The following is a 19,683-nucleotide window of genomic DNA, read 5'->3' as shown; positions in this document are numbered from 1 at the left end:
GGCGGGGGGGGCAGCTACTAGCAGGGGGTGCTCCCCAGCTGGAACAGGCCCCCCGCCTCACTCCCAGCCCCTCGTGAGCCCCACAGCCTGTGCAAAGTGAGGGGTCCCATACAACAGTGGGGCCAGGTGGCCCTGGACACCCCCTGAAGCCACCGCTGGGGCTGGGGGGGACAGTCCCGTGGGAGGTCTGTCCTATCCCGGGGGTTGGCCCTGGGCAGGGCTCACATCAGGCGGCAGCCGGTGGATCTGCTGTAAGAGCTGTCCACCCAGTCCATCTCCTTGGTGATCTTCATGAAGATCTCCTGGGTCACCTGGGGATGAGGGGACATCAGCCCTGGAACCCCGGGGGACCCCCCTCCCAGCCCTGGGTGGGGTACGTCACCCTGCCCCACACCTGGCTCTCCTTGGCTGAGGACTCGAGGAAAACGGCGCCCCACGACTCTGCCAGCTTCTTCCCTTCATCCGTCCTCACCTCCCGTCTGGAGACACGGCAGAGGATGAGCAGGACGGGCCACCAGGTGGAGGGGGGGGACAGTGGGAGGGGATGGGGACCCCCAGAGCCCTCCTTACCTCTGCAAGCACAGGTCCGCCTTGTTCCCCACCAGCACCACGGGCACACCGTGGGCATGGGGAGGGTGAGGGCCCGCCCCCCCCCAGGCCCCCCCCCTTCCCCAGGAGGGACAGCACCTACCGCGTCTTCCCCCAGCTCTCGTACAGCTTCTTGTGAAGGGTCTTCACCACCTGGAAGCTGGAGGGAGAAGGGGAGCTGTGGGCCCTGCCCCCCCACTGGGGTCTGCCCCTCGAGGGGACCCAGCCCCGAGGGCGCGGGGACAGCTGGGCAGGGTCCCTCACCTCCGCAGGGATGTCACCGAGTACACCAGGACGTAGCCGTGGACGCCAATGATGAAGGAGTGGGGCAGGATGGCGTATTCCTCCTGGGGGAGGGCAGGACCCATGCTGGGGGTGGCTCTGGGGGCCAGCAGCCCATCGTGTGTGTGTGTGTCCCCACCCTGGGGTCCCCCTGCCCCCCAGCGTTACCTGCCCGGCCGTGCCCACCAGCTGGAGCTGGAACTCATCCTTGTTGTAGGCTGCAGAGGTGCCACCGGGTTAACGGGGCTGCCCAGGACACCCCCCCTCCAAGGGATAAGCCTCCCCTGACACCCCCCCCGCAAGGGATGAGCCTCCCCTCCCACCCGCCTCTGGGGGTGCCTCAGACCCTGGCACCAGGCTGTGGGGCACAGCCCAGAAGTGGGGACGTGTCTGTCCTCATCCCCCGTGGGCCCATGGAGGCAGCAGAAAGAGGGGGCCCCGGGCAGGCAGCTTCCCCCCGCCCCCGCGACACTTACTGCTCTCCACCGTGGGCTCGTAGCACTCCACGAACTTCCCCTCCACGAACTGGTGAGCCAGGGAGGTTGTGCCCGGGGGGCAGGAAAGCGCAGGGCTGGGGCCCGGGGTCCCAGCATCACCCTGGGACAGGGGAAGGGCCCCTCCCGGGGTGGGTGGGTGTCTAGGGGACCCGGGGTGATGGGTGCTCCTGGGGTGGGTGTCCAGCCTGACTGAGCCACGGCCCCACAGCCCCCGCCCCGAGTGGGGACCCGCCGTTCTCTGAGCACGGGAAGCACCCACGAGGGACCCGGCACAGGCCCCGCGGGGCACCCCTTGCCCTTGTGGGGCAGCCCCCGCTCTCACCCACCCCCCGGGCAGGGCGCAGAACCGTATAGGGCCGAGGGGCGCAGCTCCACCGCGAGCCCCCCCCCGGCACTGACCCACGGCGCGGTACCCGAGGATGAGCACTTTGCGGTGTCGCACCGGCGGCACGGCCCACGGCACGGCCCACGCCGCGGCGGGGCGGGGTGGGGGGGGGGGGGTGGCGAGGGGGAGGACAGGCGGTACGGGCGGGCGCGGCACACGGGGCTATAAACTGCCCGCCGCGGCGGGGAGGGGCGGTGCCGCCGCCACTACACCGGCGGCTCCACGTGACCACAACACCGCCCGTCCGCCCGCTTCCATTGGCCGCGCGGCGGCGGCGGGGGCGGGGCGCGGCGGCAGCGCAGGCGCGCTGGCCGCCGGGGCTCCATTCATAAAACGGAGGAAACGGCCGGGGCCACGTGGTGGCCGCGCACCTGAGTGGGATGGGAGGGGGGCGCGCCCGCCCCCAGAACACCCGCCCGCCCCCGGAACACCCGCCCCCAATTCTTGCCCCCCCGAGGTCCCCACCCTGACCTCCCCTGGTCCTAGGGACCCCCAGCCCCCCTGGGATGTCGCAGCCCCCGCGAGGTGCCCGACCCCAGCTCCAGGGACCACCAGCCCCCCCCCAAGATGCCCCATCCCGGCCCCAGAGACCCCCCCCAAGCCCCCCCGGGTTGCCTGGCCCCAGCCACAGGGACCCCCAGCCCCCCCCCCAAGATGCCCCATCCCGGCCCCAGAGACCCCCAGCCCCACTCCGCGATGCCCCATCCTGGCCCCAGAGACCCCAGCCCGCCCGGGATGCCCGGCCCCAGCCCCAGGGACCCCCAGCCCCCCTCTGAGATGCCCCATCCCGGCCCCAGAGACCCCCCCCAGCCCCCCCAGGATGCCCGGCCCCAGCCTCAGGGACCCCCAGTCCTCCTCCGAGATGCCCCATCCCGGCCCCAGAGACCCCCCAGCCTCCCCCAGGATGCCCGGCCCCAGCCTCAGGGACCCCCAGCCCCCCTCTGAGATGCCCCATCCTGGCCCCAGAGACCCCCCAGCCCCCCCGGGATGCCCAGCTCCAGGGACCCCCAGCCCCCCCTCCGAGATGCCCCATCCTGGCCCCAGAGACCCCCAGCCCCAGGGACAGCCAGCCCCCCCAGGGATGACCCTTCTCCCCAGGGATGCCTGACGCCAGCCCCCTCGCCCCCCACCGTGGCCCGGCCTTGCGCAGACCCTCTCATAGTTCCACCAGGGCCATAAAGTCTCTTTATTTATCCAAACAATTAAATAGTAGTATTTCTTTCTTTTTTTTTTTTAAACAGAAGTGGTTAAAAGCAGACCGGCCCCTTGCCCTGTGGGGCAGGCCCCGCTGCCAGGGCAGGTGGGCGCGGGGGGACATTTATATTACCCTTTATAAATAGAAAAATAAAACTCTCAAGCAGGGCAGGTTAGCGGTTAGCGCGGTTAGAGCCAGGCCCGGCACAGGGTGCCCATGCCCGTGGCAGACACCCCGTCCAGCTGCCCCGCGGCACTGAGCTGCACGGGGATGGGGCTAGTGACAGCACAGGTGATGGGGGGGACAGACCCAGAGCTGGGGGACAGGCAGGAACTGCTGCCAGGTACTTGGTGTTGGAGTGATTCGGCATCCCCCGGGTGGGATTTGGCCCTGGGGCAGAGGCCGGTGATGCCCCAGCCTGGGCTCGACAGGGAGCGACCCTGGCCTCAGCCCCGGCGGTTAATAAAGCAATAAATACAGAGGGAGCGCAGGGGGGTCCAGGGCCTGGGGGTCCAGGGCCTGGGAGTCCGGCCAGGCACCCAGCAGTACTGCGGGGGGGCTCTGGGACACGGGAGGAGCTGAGTCCGAGTCCCTGGACCACCCCACCACACCCCCACCCAGGGACCCTGTCCCCACCACCCTGCGTCCCCGGGCAGCGCTGAGCAGAGAGACGCCCCGACCTCCCCACAGGGCTGGGGGTGCTGCCGACCCTCCTCCCCAGCACCTGCTGGTCCAAGGGGGCCCCAGGGCCGGAGCCCCCAGCTTCCAGTGTGTGGCATTGTCTGCAGTGCGGTGACTTGGGGCGGGCCAGGGACTCCTACACCTGCAGGACCTCCTGGCCCAGCACGCGCCCGGCCAGCTGGTAGAGCAGGCGGGAGTACCAGTGCATGCCCGCCTCCAGCGCCGTCCCATTGCCCGCCTCGGTGCGGGCGGGCAGCAGCGAGAGGAGCCCATGGAAGAGGCGGAGAGGGGCGAAGGCACGGTGGGCCCAGCGGTGGCTCTCCAGGACGGCATAGCAGGATGCCAGCACCCCGTTGACCAGCAGGGTCCCGTGGGAGGTGAGAGGGGCGAAGACCCCCACGCCGTCCTCCCGCGAAACTCGCAGCACCCTCGCGGGGCGCAGCCCCTGCCCGCCGGCCCCGTGGGCCAGCACCGCGTCGCCCGGTCGCACGCGGTGGGCGAAGACGGGCAGGAAGGTGGCGGTGCCGTTGGCCGCCCCACGGGCCGCGAAGACCAGGTGGGACGGGGTGAGGAGCAGGCGGCGTGCCGGGCTGGCCGTCTCAATGGCCACAAAGGAGGCACGTTGGCCCAGGTTGCGGTCGAGGAAGAGCAGCACCTCGGTGGGCACCAGGCGCCCGCCCGGCTCCGCACCCAGCACCCAGTCGCCCCGGCGCAGGTCGGCCAGACCCCGGCGCTCGCCACTCTGCAGCGTCACGGTGGCATGGCCGGGGAAGCAGCCACCGGTGCGGATGGCCAGCGAGTTATCTGGGTGGATGGAGAAAGCTGTGGGTCCCCTGTCCCCGTCAGTCACCTCCACCAGCCACCACCTCCAGAGGGGAAACCACCCTGAGTGAAGCCACCCCCCCTGGGCTCCCAAACCACCCCCAGAACAAAGCGGGTATTTTCTGAAGCCCCCCCTAGTTCCTGCACATTGCTCCCGGGGAGGCCGGGCGCTGCAGGGTCCCTTTGTCCACCCTGCACTGACGCCCTTTGTTTGGGGCTGGGGACGGTGACATTTATGGCCACTTTCATTTTCTGTCGATTGTCACTTCTGGGCCGGACAGGGGCTGCTGGCCGGAGCAGCCGCGGGGCTGGGGGCCGCGGACTGGGCTGTGTCTGCCCGGACCAGTTCAACAACCCTCACTGTGCCCGGCACAGGAGCTGAAGCACAAGGCAGGCAAAATTTGGGGGAGGAAGTGTGTTTTTTTGCCAATCTGGTGGCCGGAAAGGCTGGGGGGGGAGCTGGGCTGGGGCCAGACACAAGGCTGAATCTGCCGGGGACGGACACCAGCCAGAGCAGGGCTGCATCCCACATGGATCCGGGACCTTAAGGGGGAGCAGAGTGGGCTGCGGAGCCACCGGCTGGGATGCTTACGGGGACGGCAGCCCCCCCCATCCCAGCAGCAGCCACCCCCGTCGCGTGGTACCTGCTTTGACGGAGACGTGGATGTGCGCCTTGGATTCATAGTAGACCCAGTCGAAGCCGGCCTCCACGGCCAGGCGCGCCAGCATGCCGTACTTGTGGCGGTCGCGGTCGGAGGTGGTGATGTCCAGCGCCCGGCCCTCGTAGTGCAGTGAGTCGGGGAGGTGGTGCCCATCCTCGTCCCAGCCCTCCGTCACCCGCAGCTTCACCCCCGGCCACATGTTCATCACCGCGATGGCTAGCGAGTTCACCCGCTCTTTGCAGCGCTGGGGGGGGGGGGACGGGGACGGGGGGACGACCAGCACCGGCGTCACACCCAGCCCCGCCATAGCACCCAGTCCCCTCACTGGGGGCTCCTGCACGCAGACGGACAGACAGACAGACACCGGGCCTTCATGGGGCTTCGTGGGAGCCCGAAGGGGCTGCTGGTGGGGGGCAGACAGGGTGTGTGTCCCCCAGGCGCAGAGAGCACCATGGCCAAGCTGCGCCCCCCGGGTGGGCCCAGGTTGAATGTTAACATGCCCCGGGGTCCCGTGGTGGAGTCGCTCCCCAGCACGGCAGCCGGGCGGAACGGGCAGGGTTCGGGACTGTGTCACCTTCCCCGCGGCCACGGCCATGACTGATTAACGTGGGGGGGGGGCAGAGGGGGCGGGGGGGGCGGAGCCGGGGGCGCAGCTGACCCTGAACTAGACCCGAGTCCTGGAGCAGCACTGGGGGGGGGGGTCAGCAGGGCAGGGTGGGGAGCAGGGCCCGGGGGGCAGCACCGGGGGATCAGGGCTCCAGTGCCCAGAGCCGAGGGCGATGGTGGGGGGTCCCGGGCGGCTCCGGGCTGCCTCTCCCCATCAGCAGTGGCAGAGCCGATGTGGGGTGCAGGGACCGGAGCTTCCCTCCTTGCCCCCCAGTAGCCGGTGAAGTCGCAGCGTCCCTCCGCACCCCGGTGCCCCCGGCTCCCCCGTGCAACAAAGCCGCTCCCGGGAGCGCGGGGCCGGGGGGGCAGCAGCGGCGGGGGGGTAGGAATGCGCCCGGCCCGGCCCGGCCCGGCCCGGCGACAATAGGCGCCTTCCAGCCCGGCGCTGACCTCAGGCCCCGGGAATGCCGGCACGGCCACAAAGGGCCCTTTCAGCCGCCCGCACCCCGGGCCGGCTCCGTGCCCGCGGCCCCGCCGGGACCGGCCGCCCCGGCCCCGCCGCCCCCCCGCCGCCCCCGGCCCGCGGGAGCCGCCGGCGCCGCCTGGACCACTCGCAGCATCCCCCGTCGCCATGGCGACCACGGAGCCGCCCCTCGCCATGACAACAGCGAGCATCCCGGCGGGGCGCGGCGCAGCCCGTGTTCCCGCCGCCCCGGATCCCTCCCGGAAGACGGGGCCGAGGCCGCCCCTTCCCCGGTGACCCGCCCCGCCGGCACCGCCGCGGGGCCGGGGCGCGGGGGCGCTGGGGAGCGGAACCGCCGGTACCTCGTGCCCCCGGTGGGGCGACCGGACCCTGGGCCGTCTCCGTCCTGTTAATCCCCGACGGTCGGTCCTTAATGCCCAACGCGGCGTGACCGCCCCGTCCCGGGGCCCCGGTGCTGCCGCGCCGCCGTCAAGGGACGGGGAACGGAGACGGCGACCGGGGCGAGGCACCGTGCGGTCTGGGGGAGACCCTGCACTCGGGAGGCTCCGTGCGCCCGGGGAGGGTCGGTGCCGCCCGGGAAAGGTCCGTGCGCCCCGGGGAGAGTCCGTGCCCCCCGGGGAGGGTCGCTGAGCTCCCGCCCGCCCCCCCCCGCCCCCTCCCTCCTCCCACCCCGCCGCCCCCCGCGTCCCCGCACCCCCGGGAGCGAGACCGGGCCGGGCCGGGCGCAGCCCCCACCTCGGTCATGAGCCGGTCCGCCCCCGTGTTCTCCTCGTCCTTGAAGATGATGTCGGGGTTGTAGTTGGGCACCAGGTCCCTGAAGCGCTCCGAGCCCCGCAGGACTTTGCCCTCCGCCTTCCCGCTCGCCCCCAGCGTCTGCTCGGGCACGTTGGGCACGAACTGCTTGTAGAGCAGCGGAGAGAGCTGCCGCCGCCCCAACCGCCGCCGCCCCACCGGACCCCGGCCCGGGCCGCAACCCAGCACCGGCGCGGCCAGCAGGCAGGCGGCGAGGCCGAGCAGGCCGAGGGCGAGCGGGCTCCGCCGGGGCATCCCGGCCACCGGGCCCCGCTACCTCCGCGGGCCCCGCTCAGTCGCCGGGGGCACGGGCGGCCGGGGCGGGCATGGTCCCGGGGCGGCGGTCCCGGGGCTTTTAGAGGGTCGTGGTGCCAGGGGCGGGTCGGCGCCGTTTCCTTCTCACACCCACGGCCCCGTCGCCGCTGCGGGATCCGTGGCTGCCCGAGACGACTGACCCCCTCCCCCCGCCCTCCCGTCGGTGCCGCCACCCACTCGGAGCGCGGTGCCCGGGCACCGGGACTGCCCCCCCCGCCGCCGGCTCCGCTCCCACGGGCCCGGCACCCCCTCGCCTGCCGCTGCGACCCGGCCCCAGGGACTCCCCGACCCAGCCCGAGCCTCAGGGAAAGCCCTGCTACCGCTGCGTACCGGCACCGGGCACCCGCCTCCTGACGCTGCCCCGGGACCGGCACCGGGACCTGTCCCCGCTCCTGACCCCGCGCCCCTATACCGCCCCCCGCTCCCCGCTCCCCTCTGAACCCTGAGCTCCGGTACCGGCTCCCGCACCGCTCTCCGGTACCGGGACCTCCTTTATCCTGGTCCTAACACCGCGCTTCTAGTCTCGGGACCTCTCCCTTCTCCTGTCACCGCCTCTCGGGACCGGGGACCCCCTCTCCTGGCGCCGGCTCCGTTCTCTCTTCTCCTATCGCAGCCCCTGGCACCGGGGACACCCGTTATCCTAATGCCGCCGGTACCGGCACCTGCTCCCTCCCCTGGCACAGCCCCGCTCCCGGGACACGCTACCTGGCACTACCCCAGTCCCCCCTGTTCGGTCCGATCCCCCGTACCGGTACCCGCTCCTGGCCCAGCCCCCGTTACCGGCTCCCCTGGGTGCCGGCCGGCACCGTGCGCTGCCCGCAGCCGCCCCGGCCGGGCTACCCCCACCTGCGGCCGCTCGGCTCCGGCACTGGGCAGCCCCGCCTCGGACCCGGCCCCCGGCAGCGGCGGCAGCGGCGGCCACATCCCCCGGGGCCGCCCCCGCCGGGGCCCCGCCGCGCTGCCCTGCCCTGGACGGCCCCTCCGCGCCCCGGGACCGGGACACCCCCGCCACCGGCCTCCGCCAGGGAACGAGACATCCCCGGGGCTGGGACCGGGCTCCCGCCGGGACAGGGACACCTCTAGGAACAGGGCAACCCCGGGGACCGGGCTCCCCCCGGGCTGGGGCCTTCCCCCCCCCCCCCGCCAGCACCCCCGGAGTCCCCGGCGAAGCACCCAAGGGTGACGAAGGTCCCGGCGAGGGCAGGAGGCAGCGGAGGGTTGGGGGCCGGCCCCCCGCGGCCTCCCCCTCCCCCCCAGCCCCGGTGCCAGCCCGGGGTGACTGGGAGGGGAGCAGGTCACAGGGAAATCGCGGGCACCGATGGCCTCATTTCCTGCAATATAAACCAGGTTTCCTGCGCTTCCTGCTCGGCCCCGGCCGATGGGGGGGTGTGGGGTGTGAGGGGGGGCCCGGGCCCCCCACCCCCGCCATGGCGGGGGGGGGGGGAGGGGGGGCAGCCTGGCTCGGCCCCAGCCGGGGCAGGATGGGTGGGGGGCTGGTTCCTGGGGCAGTTTCCGCTCTGTCCGCACGACCCCCCCCTCTCCCCAGGAGCTGGACACCCCACCCCTCCGCCATGCCCCTTGCTGGGGGCACCTCACCCCCCACCCCCCTCACCCCAAAACAGCCCAGTGCCCCCCGCCACCCCCGGGGTCCCGCAGCCCTGGGCAGCAGGCAGGGAGCTGCCCTCACCTTCGGCCCTTCCTGGAAGGGGCTCATTAGCCCCAGCCAGGAAGAGGGTTAATTATGGTCCCCAGGGAGAGCGGGTGGGGAGGGGCAGGATTGAGAACCCCACAGGCAGGGAGCCCCCCCTGCCCCCCCAAGCTCGACCCTGCCCTCAAGGGGAATAAAACCTCCCTAATTCAGGTATTTTATATATAAAAAGAGATTGTTTATTGCTCCAAACAAGTTCCGTGGTAACAGAGACCTGACAGACTCATCACACCAAGCTTCCAGGGAGCCAGGGCTCATCCCCAGTGGCCTGGGACCCTCCAGCCCCTGTTCCTCCCTTGGGGACACCAAAGGCCTTGGAGCAGTGGGCAACCAGTGTCCTCCAGCAGCCCCAGGGTGACATGGGGACAGGGTGTGGAGTGACTGGGCAAGGGGACAAAGGGCCCCCCCCGTAGTGTCATGACAGTCCCTGCAGTGGGGGGACATTTAAAACCCAACTGCACCCCAGGGAGCAGCACCGGGGGCAGGGGGGGGCGAGGGGGAGCCTGGCCGTAAACAGGAACGTAAACAAGGCGGGGGGGCTGCAGCCAGCGCAGCCCCTGGGGAAGCCCCCGCCCCGGGGGGGGGCTGTGACGGGGACACGACTCAAGGCCAAGGCTCTGTAGCGCGACAGGCTGAGACAGAGCAGGGGGTGGCAAGCCCCCCCCATGGGTGGGGTGCTCCGACATCCCTGAAGCACCAGGTGCCATCAGGGTCTGATCCGTGGCTGGTGGCCGTCCTGTGGGCCACCGTGGTCGTCCTGTGGGCCACTGTGGTGGCCGGGGGACACACGTCCCTATCCCCTAGCTGGGCTTGCCGGGGGGCCGGGAGCGGGTCACGGGCAGTGGCAGCTTGTGCAGACCTGGGTAGAGGGAGAGCGTGAGAGCCAAGGACAGGGACACTCCCCTCCCCCATCACCCCTCGCGCCTGTCCCCACGTCCCCGTCCTCACCGAAGGCGCGGATGAGCTCGGCCTGGACGGCCCAGGAGACCTTCTTCACCAGGCAGAGGGTGGTGAGCCCTGCGAAGCCCATGTTGTAGAGGAAGACAATGTAGAAGTTCCCCAGCCAGTTGAAGCGGCCAAAGTCCCCCAGGAGGTCGAAACGGGTGATCCCTGTGTGTGTGTGGGGGGGGGGGAGGGGGGCTGGTCAGGACACCCCAGTCCTGGGGACACCCCTGTCCCCGGGGTCACCCTGCCCCCCCCCCCGGGGCCTCACCCAGTGTCCTGGAGAAGACGGGCAGGGCCGAGCTGAGCACCAGCAAAGAGACGCAGTTCCCGATGATCTGGGGGGGGAGGAAGGAGCATTGCTGGAGGCGGGGGCGGGGAGCAGCACTGCCACAGGGCCTGGTCCAGGTCCCAGGCTGGGGGAGGGGTTCCCTGGTGCCAGAGACACCACCACCCCCCCCGCCCCCAACCAGGCCCCTGCCCCCACCTGGGGCTGCGCTGGAGGCGGGGGGACACATGGTGCCCTCGTATGGGGACACCGCACAGTCCACAGGGACACACGAGTGCACACTGTGGGGACCGGACCCACAGGGGGCCCAGGAGCCCCCCCAGCTCCAGCCCAGTGCTCCCACCTTGGTGAGGGGGGTGTCCTGCCGCTCAGGGAGCAGCCGGGTGAAGAGGGGGGAGCTGTAGAAGCCCACCACAGAGGAGACCATCAGGTAGCTGTGAGGGGCATTAAGGAGGAGAACGAGGTGGGACATCACTGGGGACAGCGCTGGGGACAACGAGTGCCCGCCTGAAGGATACAAGATGAGGACGACCTGCAGGGCGGCTCCGAAGGAACCAAAGATGGAGAAGGAGACCTGGCCCAGGGACGCATCCTGCCGGGAGAGGAGGAGGCACGTTGGGGAGGAGCGGTCCCTGAGCCAGCGTGGGACACAACTCCTCACTGTCCCTTGTCCCCCCGCCTGAGTACCTGGATGCCCCGTGGCATCGCAGCATCATCCAGCAGCAGCTCCAGGACGTGGAAGCAGACGATGAGCACGGAGATACCCTGGGAGGAGCAGGGAGGGAGCGAGGGCAGCTTGGGCTGGGACGTGGGAACGAGCCCCAGTTCCCCTGGGGACCGAGGGACACCACTCACCGTCAGTGCCAGGAGGCCCAGCATGGCCAGTGGGTAGCCCAGGTTCCTCTGCCAGGGCGACGCTCGGTGCCGCAGCTCTGCGGGGAGGGGGGGAACATCCCTGGTTAAGAGGGGAGCACAAGCCCCCACCCCAGGGCGGGAGATTGTGGGGGGGGGAGCCCTTAGGTGCCAGGACAGAGGGTTACAGCCCCACCCCATTTCACACCCACCCTCCCTCTATGGGGCACAGGTTCCCAGGGAACCAGTGCTCCCAGTGCCAAGCTGGAGAGAACCCAGGCGTCCTGGGCTTGCCCCCCCCCCGGGGCTCCTTACCCAGCTTCCGCCTCTTGCTCCGGATGGTGAAGAACTGCTCCCGTAGCAGCTCCACGTTCAAGTTCAGCCAGCAGGAAGCTTTGCCTGCCAGGGAGGAGATGCCAAGGGGCTCGTGGGGGCTGAGGACTCCCATGTGGTGGGGCGGAGGGGTCCTCGGTCTGCCCTGAGACCCCCCTCCTGGCCAGCGGCCGTGCCGCACACCCACCAGAGGAGATCCGGCGGGACACAGCGGCTTCCTCAAGCCTTGTGCAGCTCAACTGCTCGTCCAGGTCTTCCAGGAGCTGGGGATGGGCAAGGAAACCGTGAGAAGCCGGTGGGGGCGGAGGGTGTGACTGGCACCCCCATGCCTGGGATGGAAGACCAGGCAGCCTTGGGGACAGCAAGTCCCCAGGCTGGGGCAGCGGGATCAGGGGGGACGCCTTACCCGGGGTTTCACCAGCAGCTTCCCCGTGACGGTGAACATGGTGGAGAGGCCGAAGGGGGTGCACACTGCAGCGGGAGGGGAGGCTGAGCAGGGGGTGTCCCAGCATCCTACCCCTCCCCGCACCCCAAGAAGGGTCCTGGATAGGGACTGGGGGCTCAGCCCTGCAAAGCGACCCCTCTGGGCCCTGGAACAACTTGCCGGGAGCAGTCCCTACTCCCAGACGGGCACCCCAGGGGACCCACACCCAGCGCAGGATGGGCCAGGGCACCACGGGGGAACGTCCCACGACTCACGCAGCAGCAGCAGCACGCCGAAGAGCGAGATGCAGGAGTAGAGGTAGGGCAGGTAGTATTCCCAGAGGTCTGCAGAGATGGCAGGGTCAGGCCAGAGGCACCGGGCATCCCTTCTCCCCTTCAGCACCAGGGCCTGATCCTGCCCTGGCAGAGCTGGGAGAGCCCCAGCGCACCCCGTCGGCGCCTACCGTAGAGCGACTGGCGGCTGGCTGCGTCGTTGCCAACGATGGCGGAGGCCACCCAGACCATGCCCAGCACCAGCAGCGTCAGCAGCAGCAGCACCACCGATGTCTCATACACCCTGGCCATGATGCCCTGCGGAAGCAGGGTTAGCAGGGAGCCAGGCACAGGGGGGACAGAGCAGGGGGGACACACCTGCAGGGCCACCTACCTTCTTGGATCCTGCAAAGCCCTCTGACTCGGTGAAGAAGTAGGCGAAGGGCATGAGGAAGACGAGTGACAGATTGGAGAAGAGGAAGACCAAGTTCCAGAGGCCTGGAGGGGGGGGGACAGTTGGGGTGAGCTCCCGGGGTGGGGGGCAGGGAAATCCTGACCCACAGCTCTTGGGGCACCCTGGGGCTGCCCCGTGCACCCACCGTGGATGAGGGACCCGTTCAGCCACTGGATGTAGTAGTTCTGGGGGAAGGAGAGCAGCACCTCGTTGCTGATGATGGAGAAGGGCAGCAGGAGGACGGCACCCAGTGCCACGGCCAGGGTGAAGGTGCACAGCCCCAGCCTGTGGGAGGGACGAGGGTCAGCTCTGGGTCCGGGCCCCCGCAGGTGTCACAGCCCGGCTGGCGGCCCCCAAGGGGCACCGGCCCCCGCAGGCTGGGGGGACCCAGTGTCCTGGCCAGGCAGGGAGAGGAAGCGGCCGAGCGTCCCACAGACAGGGAGCGGGATGGGCAGGAACTTACGCAATCCTGTTGACAGCAGCATCCTCGTCATCATGCACTGCGGGGGGGTGAAAACCCAAACTGCTGGGGCTGGGGGAGGCAGGGCTGCCCAGAGCATCGCTCTCTGCCTGCTCCCAAACCTCCCCCTGCTCCAAATGCTTCACAAACCCTCCCGGAGGACTTGGGCTCTGCTCCCCTCCCGTGGCAGCTGGGGAGGTGCCCCGCAGCGACTGATGCCACAGCAACCTGGCCTACAGCGGGACCGGGGTTCCTGGGGGAGGCTGAAACAAGCTCCAGGGAGGAGGAACGCGGCTGCCAACGGCTGCCCGGCTCCGGCAGCTCCTGCCCTCCTACCTGCTGTGAAATCCGTGTGCTTCTTGAAGTGGGTTATGATGAAGTGGCAGAGGATGTAGAGGCTGGCGAAGAGCAGGGCGCAGATCTGCAGGCAGAGGAGGGAGGGCAGCACAAGCAGGCCCCAGAGGGCAGCGCTCCCACCCCCAGCGATGCGATGCCACCAGCCCCAGGGCCCGTCAGCTCCACCCTATTTGTTTTTCCACTCCTAGCCCTGGTTACACCCCACATGTGTGCTCAGCCTTGTCCGTGTCCTGTCCAGGGCTCACCCATGGGTGACCGCAAACTGCCACAGCTTGCGGGCCAGGGGGCTCTGACACCACCGGGAGAGCCCACCCAGCAGCTCCGGGTCAGCCTGTGCTGGCAGACACCTGGAAGTCGGACCCCATGGGATGCCCTCGCATCGCCCAACCCTGCAGCCCTCTCTCTGCTGGCACCAGCACCCAGCAGAGCCACGGGAACAGCCTTGAGCCGGGCGCCAAGGCCATCTGTGCCGTCTCTCCCACCCCTGCCAGTATGCTGAGGTCTGGACGGAGCAGGCGATGTTCGAGGAACGTGGTGACCTTTCATCCCGCTGGGTACGCGGCAGGACGGGGAAAGGTCGCCTGAACCCGCCACCTTGGCACAGGCGGACTGAAGCAGCCACAGCACCTCCCTCCTGCCTGGCTTGGGGGGCTCGGCTGGCGGGGGGTCCCCGGGATCTGCCTGGTGGGGTGGCAGGGAGCCCCAGGAACCAGCCCAGCTCAGGACTCCCAGAGCAGCAGTGCCAAACATGTCCTCCTTCTCCTGCTTCCACCCAGGGAAGGGTCTCAGGCCGCAGGTCCCCTCCTGCCGCGGGCTGTACCCCACAGCCCAAAGCTCTGCCTGGTTGGGGGATCCCCAACACTTCCTGCGCTCAGCGAAGTCAGGGCGAGCGAGCTCCACACTGGACGTGCGGAGCCAGGAGCTCCATGGCAAGACACAGCTCCCTGGGAAGGGTCAGGGCAGGGGACTGGGAAGCTCCAGGGTAGAGATGCCGGCGTCCACACACCAGCTCCTCCCTGCAGCATTGAATTGGGCTCCGGCAAGATGGCCCGGGCACTGCCGGTCACAGCCCACTTGGCCACCCCACACACGGCATCGCTTGGGAGATGCCAGGACCAGGACACCCAGGTCACCCCCATCCCTGAGCCCACAGCAGCGGGTGCCCTGGCCAGCAGAGCAGGACCGGAGGAGCAGACCCAGCCACCTGCCTCCGTGGTGCCCACAGTCTGGGGGGGCTTTAAAGGACCCCTTCCCGCTGACACCGAGCACCCTGGGAAGAGCTGCAGGCATGGGGACGGGGACAAAGCCAGGAGCCCGGCCTGGCTCCGACACCACCGCACCCCAGCACCCGCAGCCCTCCCGCTCGCCCAGGGGGTGGCCAGTGGGGCAGGCAGAGCCCGGCCCCGGGGCACGGCAGGACCCCAGTGCCGCGGGGGGCAGACGCAATGGCGCAGGGGCTGGGCAGAAGCGGGGCCGGACCGGGCGGAGGGGTCGCTCCCGGAGCGCAGCACGGCTCAGCACAGCCCCGGGACGCCGCTATCTGCGGGGCTCACGGCAGCCCGCCCCGGCTCTGCCACCGATAAGGGCCGGGCGTGGGGCACAGCGGCGGCCGGGCGCCGGGGCAACCCCCCACCTCCCGGCGGGCTGAGGGCTCCCAGCCCCTCACCCGCGACTCCCCCGCCGCCACGCCGGGCCCCTTCCCCCGCCCGCCGCACCTTCCCGCGGGCCCCCGCCACTCACGATGCACTCGCGGACCCGCTCGTGAAAGAGCTGCTCCCGTGCGGCCAGCGCGTCCTGCTCCGCTGGGGCCATGCTGCGCCCAGCATGGCCGGGCCGGGGCCGAGCGGGGCCGGTACAACCGGGCCGGGACCGCGGGGAAAGCGCCGAGCCCGTCCCGCCCCGCCCCTCCCCTCCCGTCCGAGCCTCGCTACAATGTATCCGTGCCCCACCGGCCTGAACGGGCCCGGCCTCCTCCTTCCCATTGGCCGCGGGATGTGAATGAGGCGCCGCTCATTGGTCGATAGCAGCGCGGGGCGCGCTGATAGGCTGAGGGCGCGGCCGCGCTCCCGCCCGCCGCTCCCCCAGGGGCAGTCCCCCCCCCACACCCCCCCTCCCCGGGGCGGGAGCCGGGATCGGGCGCTCGGACGGGGCTAATCCCCCGGCGGGTTAATCCCCGGCGGGGGGAACCAGGGACAGGCTGCCCCAGAGCTGGGGGCACCGTCCCCCCACCCCACCCCAGGCTCTCGGGCCCCACGGAGTAGCATCACCCAGAGGGGGCCTGGCAGAGCCTGCCAACCCGTAGCCCCGAGGGAAGAGAAGGGCTGGCCAGAGCCAGCTCCAGGCAGGAGCGCTGCCATCTCACTGGGCACAGACAATGGGGACACTCTGTTCCCACGGGACGGGGCCAGGCGGCCCTGGGGAGCTGCAGACTCAGACACAGAGGGTTTGTATCCGACACAGCGGCCGTTTCTCTTAAAGCCTTTTATTCACAGACATGTTACAGACACATGGAAAACCGACGAGATCACACCAGAGAGCACGAGCCCAGGCAGAGCAGTGCGTCCCTCCAGCCGGGCCCACGAGGCTGAACCCACCCAGTGCACAAGAAAGCTGAAGTGTTTGAAGCAGACATTTTGTGGACATGCTACAGCGACAGAAGGAACCCGGCATTTAGTATTCCTCCCCTTCCTCCTCTCCCTCCCCTTCCACTGAATCCACCCCCACCTCCTCGTAATCCTTCTCCAGGGCAGCCATGTCCTCCCGGGCCTCCGAGAACTCCCCCTCCTCCATGCCCTCCCCCACGTACCAGTGCACGAACGCCCGCTTGGCATACATCAGGTCAAACTTGTGGTCCAGGCGGGCCCAGGCCTCGGCAATGGCCGTGGTGTTGCTCAGCATGCACACAGCGCGCTGCACCTTGGCCAGGTCCCCCCCGGGCACCACCGTGGGCGGCTGGTAGTTGATGCCCACCTTGAAACCTGTGGGGCACCAGTCCACGAACTGGATGCTACGTTTGGTTTTGATGGTGGCGATGGCAGCGTTGACATCCTTGGGCACCACGTCCCCGCGGTACAGCAGGCAGCACGCCATGTACTTGCCATGCCGCGGGTCGCACTTCACCATCTGGTTGGCCGGCTCAAAGCAGGCGTTGGTGATCTCGGCCACCGAGAGCTGCTCGTGGTAAGCCTTCTCAGCCGAGATGACGGGGGCATAGGTGGCCAGTGGGAAGTGGATGCGGGGGTACGGCACCAGGTTGGTCTGGAACTCCGTCAGGTCGACATTCAGGGCCCCATCGAAGCGCAGGGAGGCCGTGATGGAGGACACGATCTGGCTGATGAGGCGGTTGAGGTTGGTGTAGGTGGGCCTCTCGATGTCCAGGTTGCGGCGGCAGATGTCGTAGATGGCCTCGTTGTCCACCATGAAGGCGCAGTCGGAGTGCTCCAGGGTAGTGTGGGTGGTGAGGATGGAGTTGTAGGGCTCCACCACGGCCGTGGAGACCTGTGGGGCCGGGTAGATGGAGAACTCCAGCTTGGACTTCTTGCCATAGTCGACAGAGAGGCGCTCCATGAGCAGGGAGGTGAAGCCAGAGCCGGTGCCGCCCCCGAAGCTGTGGAAGACCAGGAAGCCCTGCAGCCCCGTGCACTGGTCAGCCTGGAAGAAAGGAAGAGAAAACAAGACCGATCTGTCATTAATCTGCTACCGACTTGCCCAGGGCAGCAAATATTCACCCCAAGATCTCAGGCCTTTGGGGACTCTTGTCTCAGGGACACAGGCAGGGACAGGCATCTGCCCAGGTGCTCCAGCTGTTTCCAGCCATAGCGCCCTGTGCATCGCCACAACCAGCCCTCGGAGGAAGGGGCACCTTCCCGCAGGGATTGGGGGACACTTGGTTCCATCCTGCCCAGGAGCCAGCTCTTGCAAGTGCCTGCACGCAGCGTGACCCATGCATCAGGGGAAGAGGGAATCCACACCAGCTGCCCCAGCAAGAGTTAAACCCTTGGCACAGCTGCTCTTAAGCAGCTAGTCAAGAAGGATCACAGTCCAGATCTAGGAGAAACCTCACGTGACCCTAGAAAACGGATGAAATAAGGTTTTCCCAAGGGCAGAAAGGAGCCAGCCTCCCCCCAGGCACTCTCCACCCTCGGGGGGCACATTCTGGGCTTGCAGGGTTTTGAGGAAGGGAGTTCAGCCCAGGGGAGGGGACTGATCCTGATCCCCGCTCACTCCCCACAGGGAGCCCCAACCTGCTGCAGGGTGCCAAGAACCCTAAAACGCGCCTGGAGGCACAGCCCGGCTCCTCATTACTGCCCAGGTCCCACCAGAGGGTTCCCCTTTCTCCACTGGCTGCGGTGGTACCAGCCCCACCCAGGGCCTGGACCCACCAGCTTGCGGATGCGGTCGAGGACCAGGTCGATGATCTCCTTGCCGATGGTGTAGTGCCCACGGGCGTAGTTGTTGGCCGCATCCTCCTTGCCCGTGATCAGCTGCTCGGGGTGGAAGAGCTGCCGGTACGTCCCCGTGCGCACCTCATCTGCGGGGAGGGAGCGCACGTTAGCACCCGGCATCCCGTTCACGCCACCCACCTCACCCCCTCCCCGCGCTCACCGATCACCGTGGGCTCCAGGTCCACAAAGACGGCCCGCGGCACGTGCTTGCCGGCCCCCGTCTCGCTGAAGAAGGTGTTGAAGGAGTCATCCCCCCCGCCGATGGTCTTGTCGCTGGGCATCTGCCCGTCGGGCTGGATGCCGTGCTCCAGGCAGTACAGCTCCCAGCAGGCGTTGCCGATCTGCACGCCCGCTTGGCCCACATGGATGGAGATGCACTCGCGCTGCGGGGGACACGGAGGGTTGGGGGGGGGGGGGGGGTTGTCAGGCTGGGAGCAGCCCCCACCCTAACACTGGTTGTGGCCAGGCTCAGCCCGGCCACTGTCGACTCAGTGCCCCAAACCTCCGGCTGAGCAGGGTGGGGGCAGCCCGGGAGCCGAGCTTGCCCCAGGATTGGGGGGTGTGGGTGTGTGTCTGTGTGTCTGTGTGTGTGACACATGTTTGGGGACAGAGCAGAGCCACCGTCTGGCACAGCGCTGGGGGTACCGGGGGTACCATCAGCCCTCCATCTGCCTCCAAATGGCGCGCGGGGAGGACATTTTCCCGCCCCGCAGCACGGGGAGGGCGAGGCTGCGCCGCAGGAGGAGGAAGAGGAAGCGCAGGGCGCAGCGGCGGGGACGCGACTGCACCAGCCGACCCGAAACCACCGGGGAGGGACGATGGCGTCACCTCCGGCGTGGGGGTGGTGGGGGGGTCCCTCTGCTCCATCCACCCCCCCCCACCCCCCTTCCCCGGGGTCCAGCACATTCCCGGCCGCACCCTGCACCGCACCACCTGCTCCTGCGCATTCCTCCCACCCGGGGGGGGGGGTACGACACTACCCGGGGGTTTTATTTTTGGGGGGGGGCGTGGGATATGGCCCATGTGGGTTCCGCGAGGAGCCACGGAGCAGGATCAGCCCCAGGGGGGTCGGACGCGGGGGGGGGGAAGGTGTGTCAGACAGACCGCAGGGACCCTCTACCCTCGCCACGGCGGGGGGGGGGGGGGGGGGGAGGAGGGGGGGGGGTGTGAGGTTGGGGGTTCAGGGCTGGATTTGGGTGGAGCCGAGGGGGTGGGGCTGAGCCCCTTGCGAACGGGTGGGGGTTTGCCCCCGCCCCGCGCCTTCCCGCGCGCGGGAAGGGTAACGGTCGGGGGCTGGGCGCCAAAAGCGGGACAGCCCCGCCCCCGCCTTGGTGGTGGTGGTGGGGGGAATCTACCAGAGACCAGGGGCTGCCCGCCCCGAGTGGTGCTTCCCCCGGCAAGGTCGGCCCCCCCAGCCCCTCTCTGCCCCCCCAGCTCCCACTCTGTCCCCCCCATCCTCCTTTAGCCCCTGCCCTGTCGCCCTCACTCTCCCCCCCCCCCCGGTCTATCCCTCCCCGTTACCCCCCCCCCCCAGTCCCTGCTCTGCCGTACGCTCCCCCTAATCCCTGTTCGCGCTCCCCGTCCCAGGGGTCTCCCCCTCTCCCAGCCTTTCCCCCTCCCCTCCTGCCCGTTCCCCTCCCCAGCCCCAACCCTCGCTCCCCCCAGCTCCAGCCTTCATCCACTCCCACCCCTGTTTCCCGGTGCCTCCCCAACATTTTGCAATCCCCCCCCCCGCTTTACCATGGCTGCGGCTCGGTTACTCGTCCCGACAAGCAAGGAATCGACGCAAGTACCAGGCTACCGCCACCCCCGGGCGCCCCGCTATATACCGGCCGGGG

At 69.6% G+C, this 19,683-nt stretch overlaps 4 protein-coding genes across 6 annotated transcripts; all 4 read right to left on the bottom strand.

Moving 5' to 3' along the window:
* Positions 1 to 221: 221 nt before the first annotated feature.
* Positions 222 to 1,824, bottom strand: RHEBL1 (RHEB like 1; the record flags this gene model as incomplete). Its single annotated transcript, XM_054183039.1, has 8 exons — positions 222 to 311; positions 395 to 479; positions 571 to 616; positions 690 to 748; positions 853 to 935; positions 1,039 to 1,088; positions 1,347 to 1,414; positions 1,763 to 1,824. Coding segments are annotated over 8 exons (543 nt in total), but the record flags the coding sequence as incomplete, so codon positions are not given.
* Positions 1,825 to 2,926: 1,102 nt separating this feature from the next.
* Positions 2,927 to 7,706, bottom strand: DHH (desert hedgehog signaling molecule). Of its 2 annotated transcripts, none has more exons than XM_054183323.1 (3): positions 6,938 to 7,706; positions 5,095 to 5,446; positions 2,927 to 4,432 (listed from the first exon to the last, which is right to left on the bottom strand). In XM_054183323.1, exons 1-3 carry the CDS (start codon positions 7,247 to 7,249, stop codon positions 3,765 to 3,767), a joined length of 1,332 nt encoding a protein of 443 aa, XP_054039298.1. In that variant the 5' UTR covers positions 7,250 to 7,706; the 3' UTR covers positions 2,927 to 3,764. The 2 variants fall into 2 exon arrangements, with proteins under 2 accessions (XP_054039298.1, XP_054039299.1); XM_054183324.1 differs by having other exon boundaries at positions 5,095 to 5,356.
* A 1,467-nt stretch (positions 7,707 to 9,173) lies between these two features.
* On the bottom strand, positions 9,174 to 15,309 carry LMBR1L (limb development membrane protein 1 like). Of its 2 annotated transcripts, XM_054183293.1 has the most exons (17): positions 15,141 to 15,309; positions 13,380 to 13,464; positions 13,047 to 13,083; positions 12,729 to 12,868; positions 12,524 to 12,627; positions 12,321 to 12,447; positions 12,133 to 12,201; positions 11,840 to 11,904; positions 11,621 to 11,696; positions 11,416 to 11,499; positions 11,104 to 11,180; positions 10,936 to 11,013; positions 10,767 to 10,840; positions 10,592 to 10,682; positions 10,231 to 10,297; positions 9,966 to 10,127; positions 9,174 to 9,876 (listed from the first exon to the last, which is right to left on the bottom strand). In XM_054183293.1, the coding sequence occupies exons 1-17, from the start codon at positions 15,210 to 15,212 to the stop codon at positions 9,818 to 9,820; spliced, it is 1,467 nt and encodes a 488-aa protein (XP_054039268.1). In that variant the 5' UTR covers positions 15,213 to 15,309; the 3' UTR covers positions 9,174 to 9,817. The 2 variants fall into 2 exon arrangements, with proteins under 2 accessions (XP_054039268.1, XP_054039269.1); XM_054183294.1 differs by lacking the exons at positions 13,047 to 13,083; positions 15,141 to 15,309.
* A 535-nt stretch (positions 15,310 to 15,844) lies between these two features.
* On the bottom strand, positions 15,845 to 19,683 carry LOC128901254 (tubulin alpha-1B chain). The gene is made up of 4 exons (XM_054183117.1): positions 19,586 to 19,683; positions 18,006 to 18,228; positions 17,783 to 17,931; positions 15,845 to 17,051 (listed from the first exon to the last, which is right to left on the bottom strand). Exons 1-4 carry the CDS (start codon positions 19,586 to 19,588, stop codon positions 16,071 to 16,073), a joined length of 1,356 nt encoding a protein of 451 aa, XP_054039092.1. The 5' UTR covers positions 19,589 to 19,683; the 3' UTR covers positions 15,845 to 16,070.

Source organism: Rissa tridactyla, chromosome 24 (assembly GCF_028500815.1).
Source record: "Rissa tridactyla isolate bRisTri1 chromosome 24, bRisTri1.patW.cur.20221130, whole genome shotgun sequence".
Lineage (NCBI taxonomy): Eukaryota > Metazoa > Chordata > Aves > Charadriiformes > Laridae > Rissa > Rissa tridactyla.
Note: the sequence above shows the minus strand (reverse complement) of the source record. Positions and strands in the feature narration are given on the sequence as shown.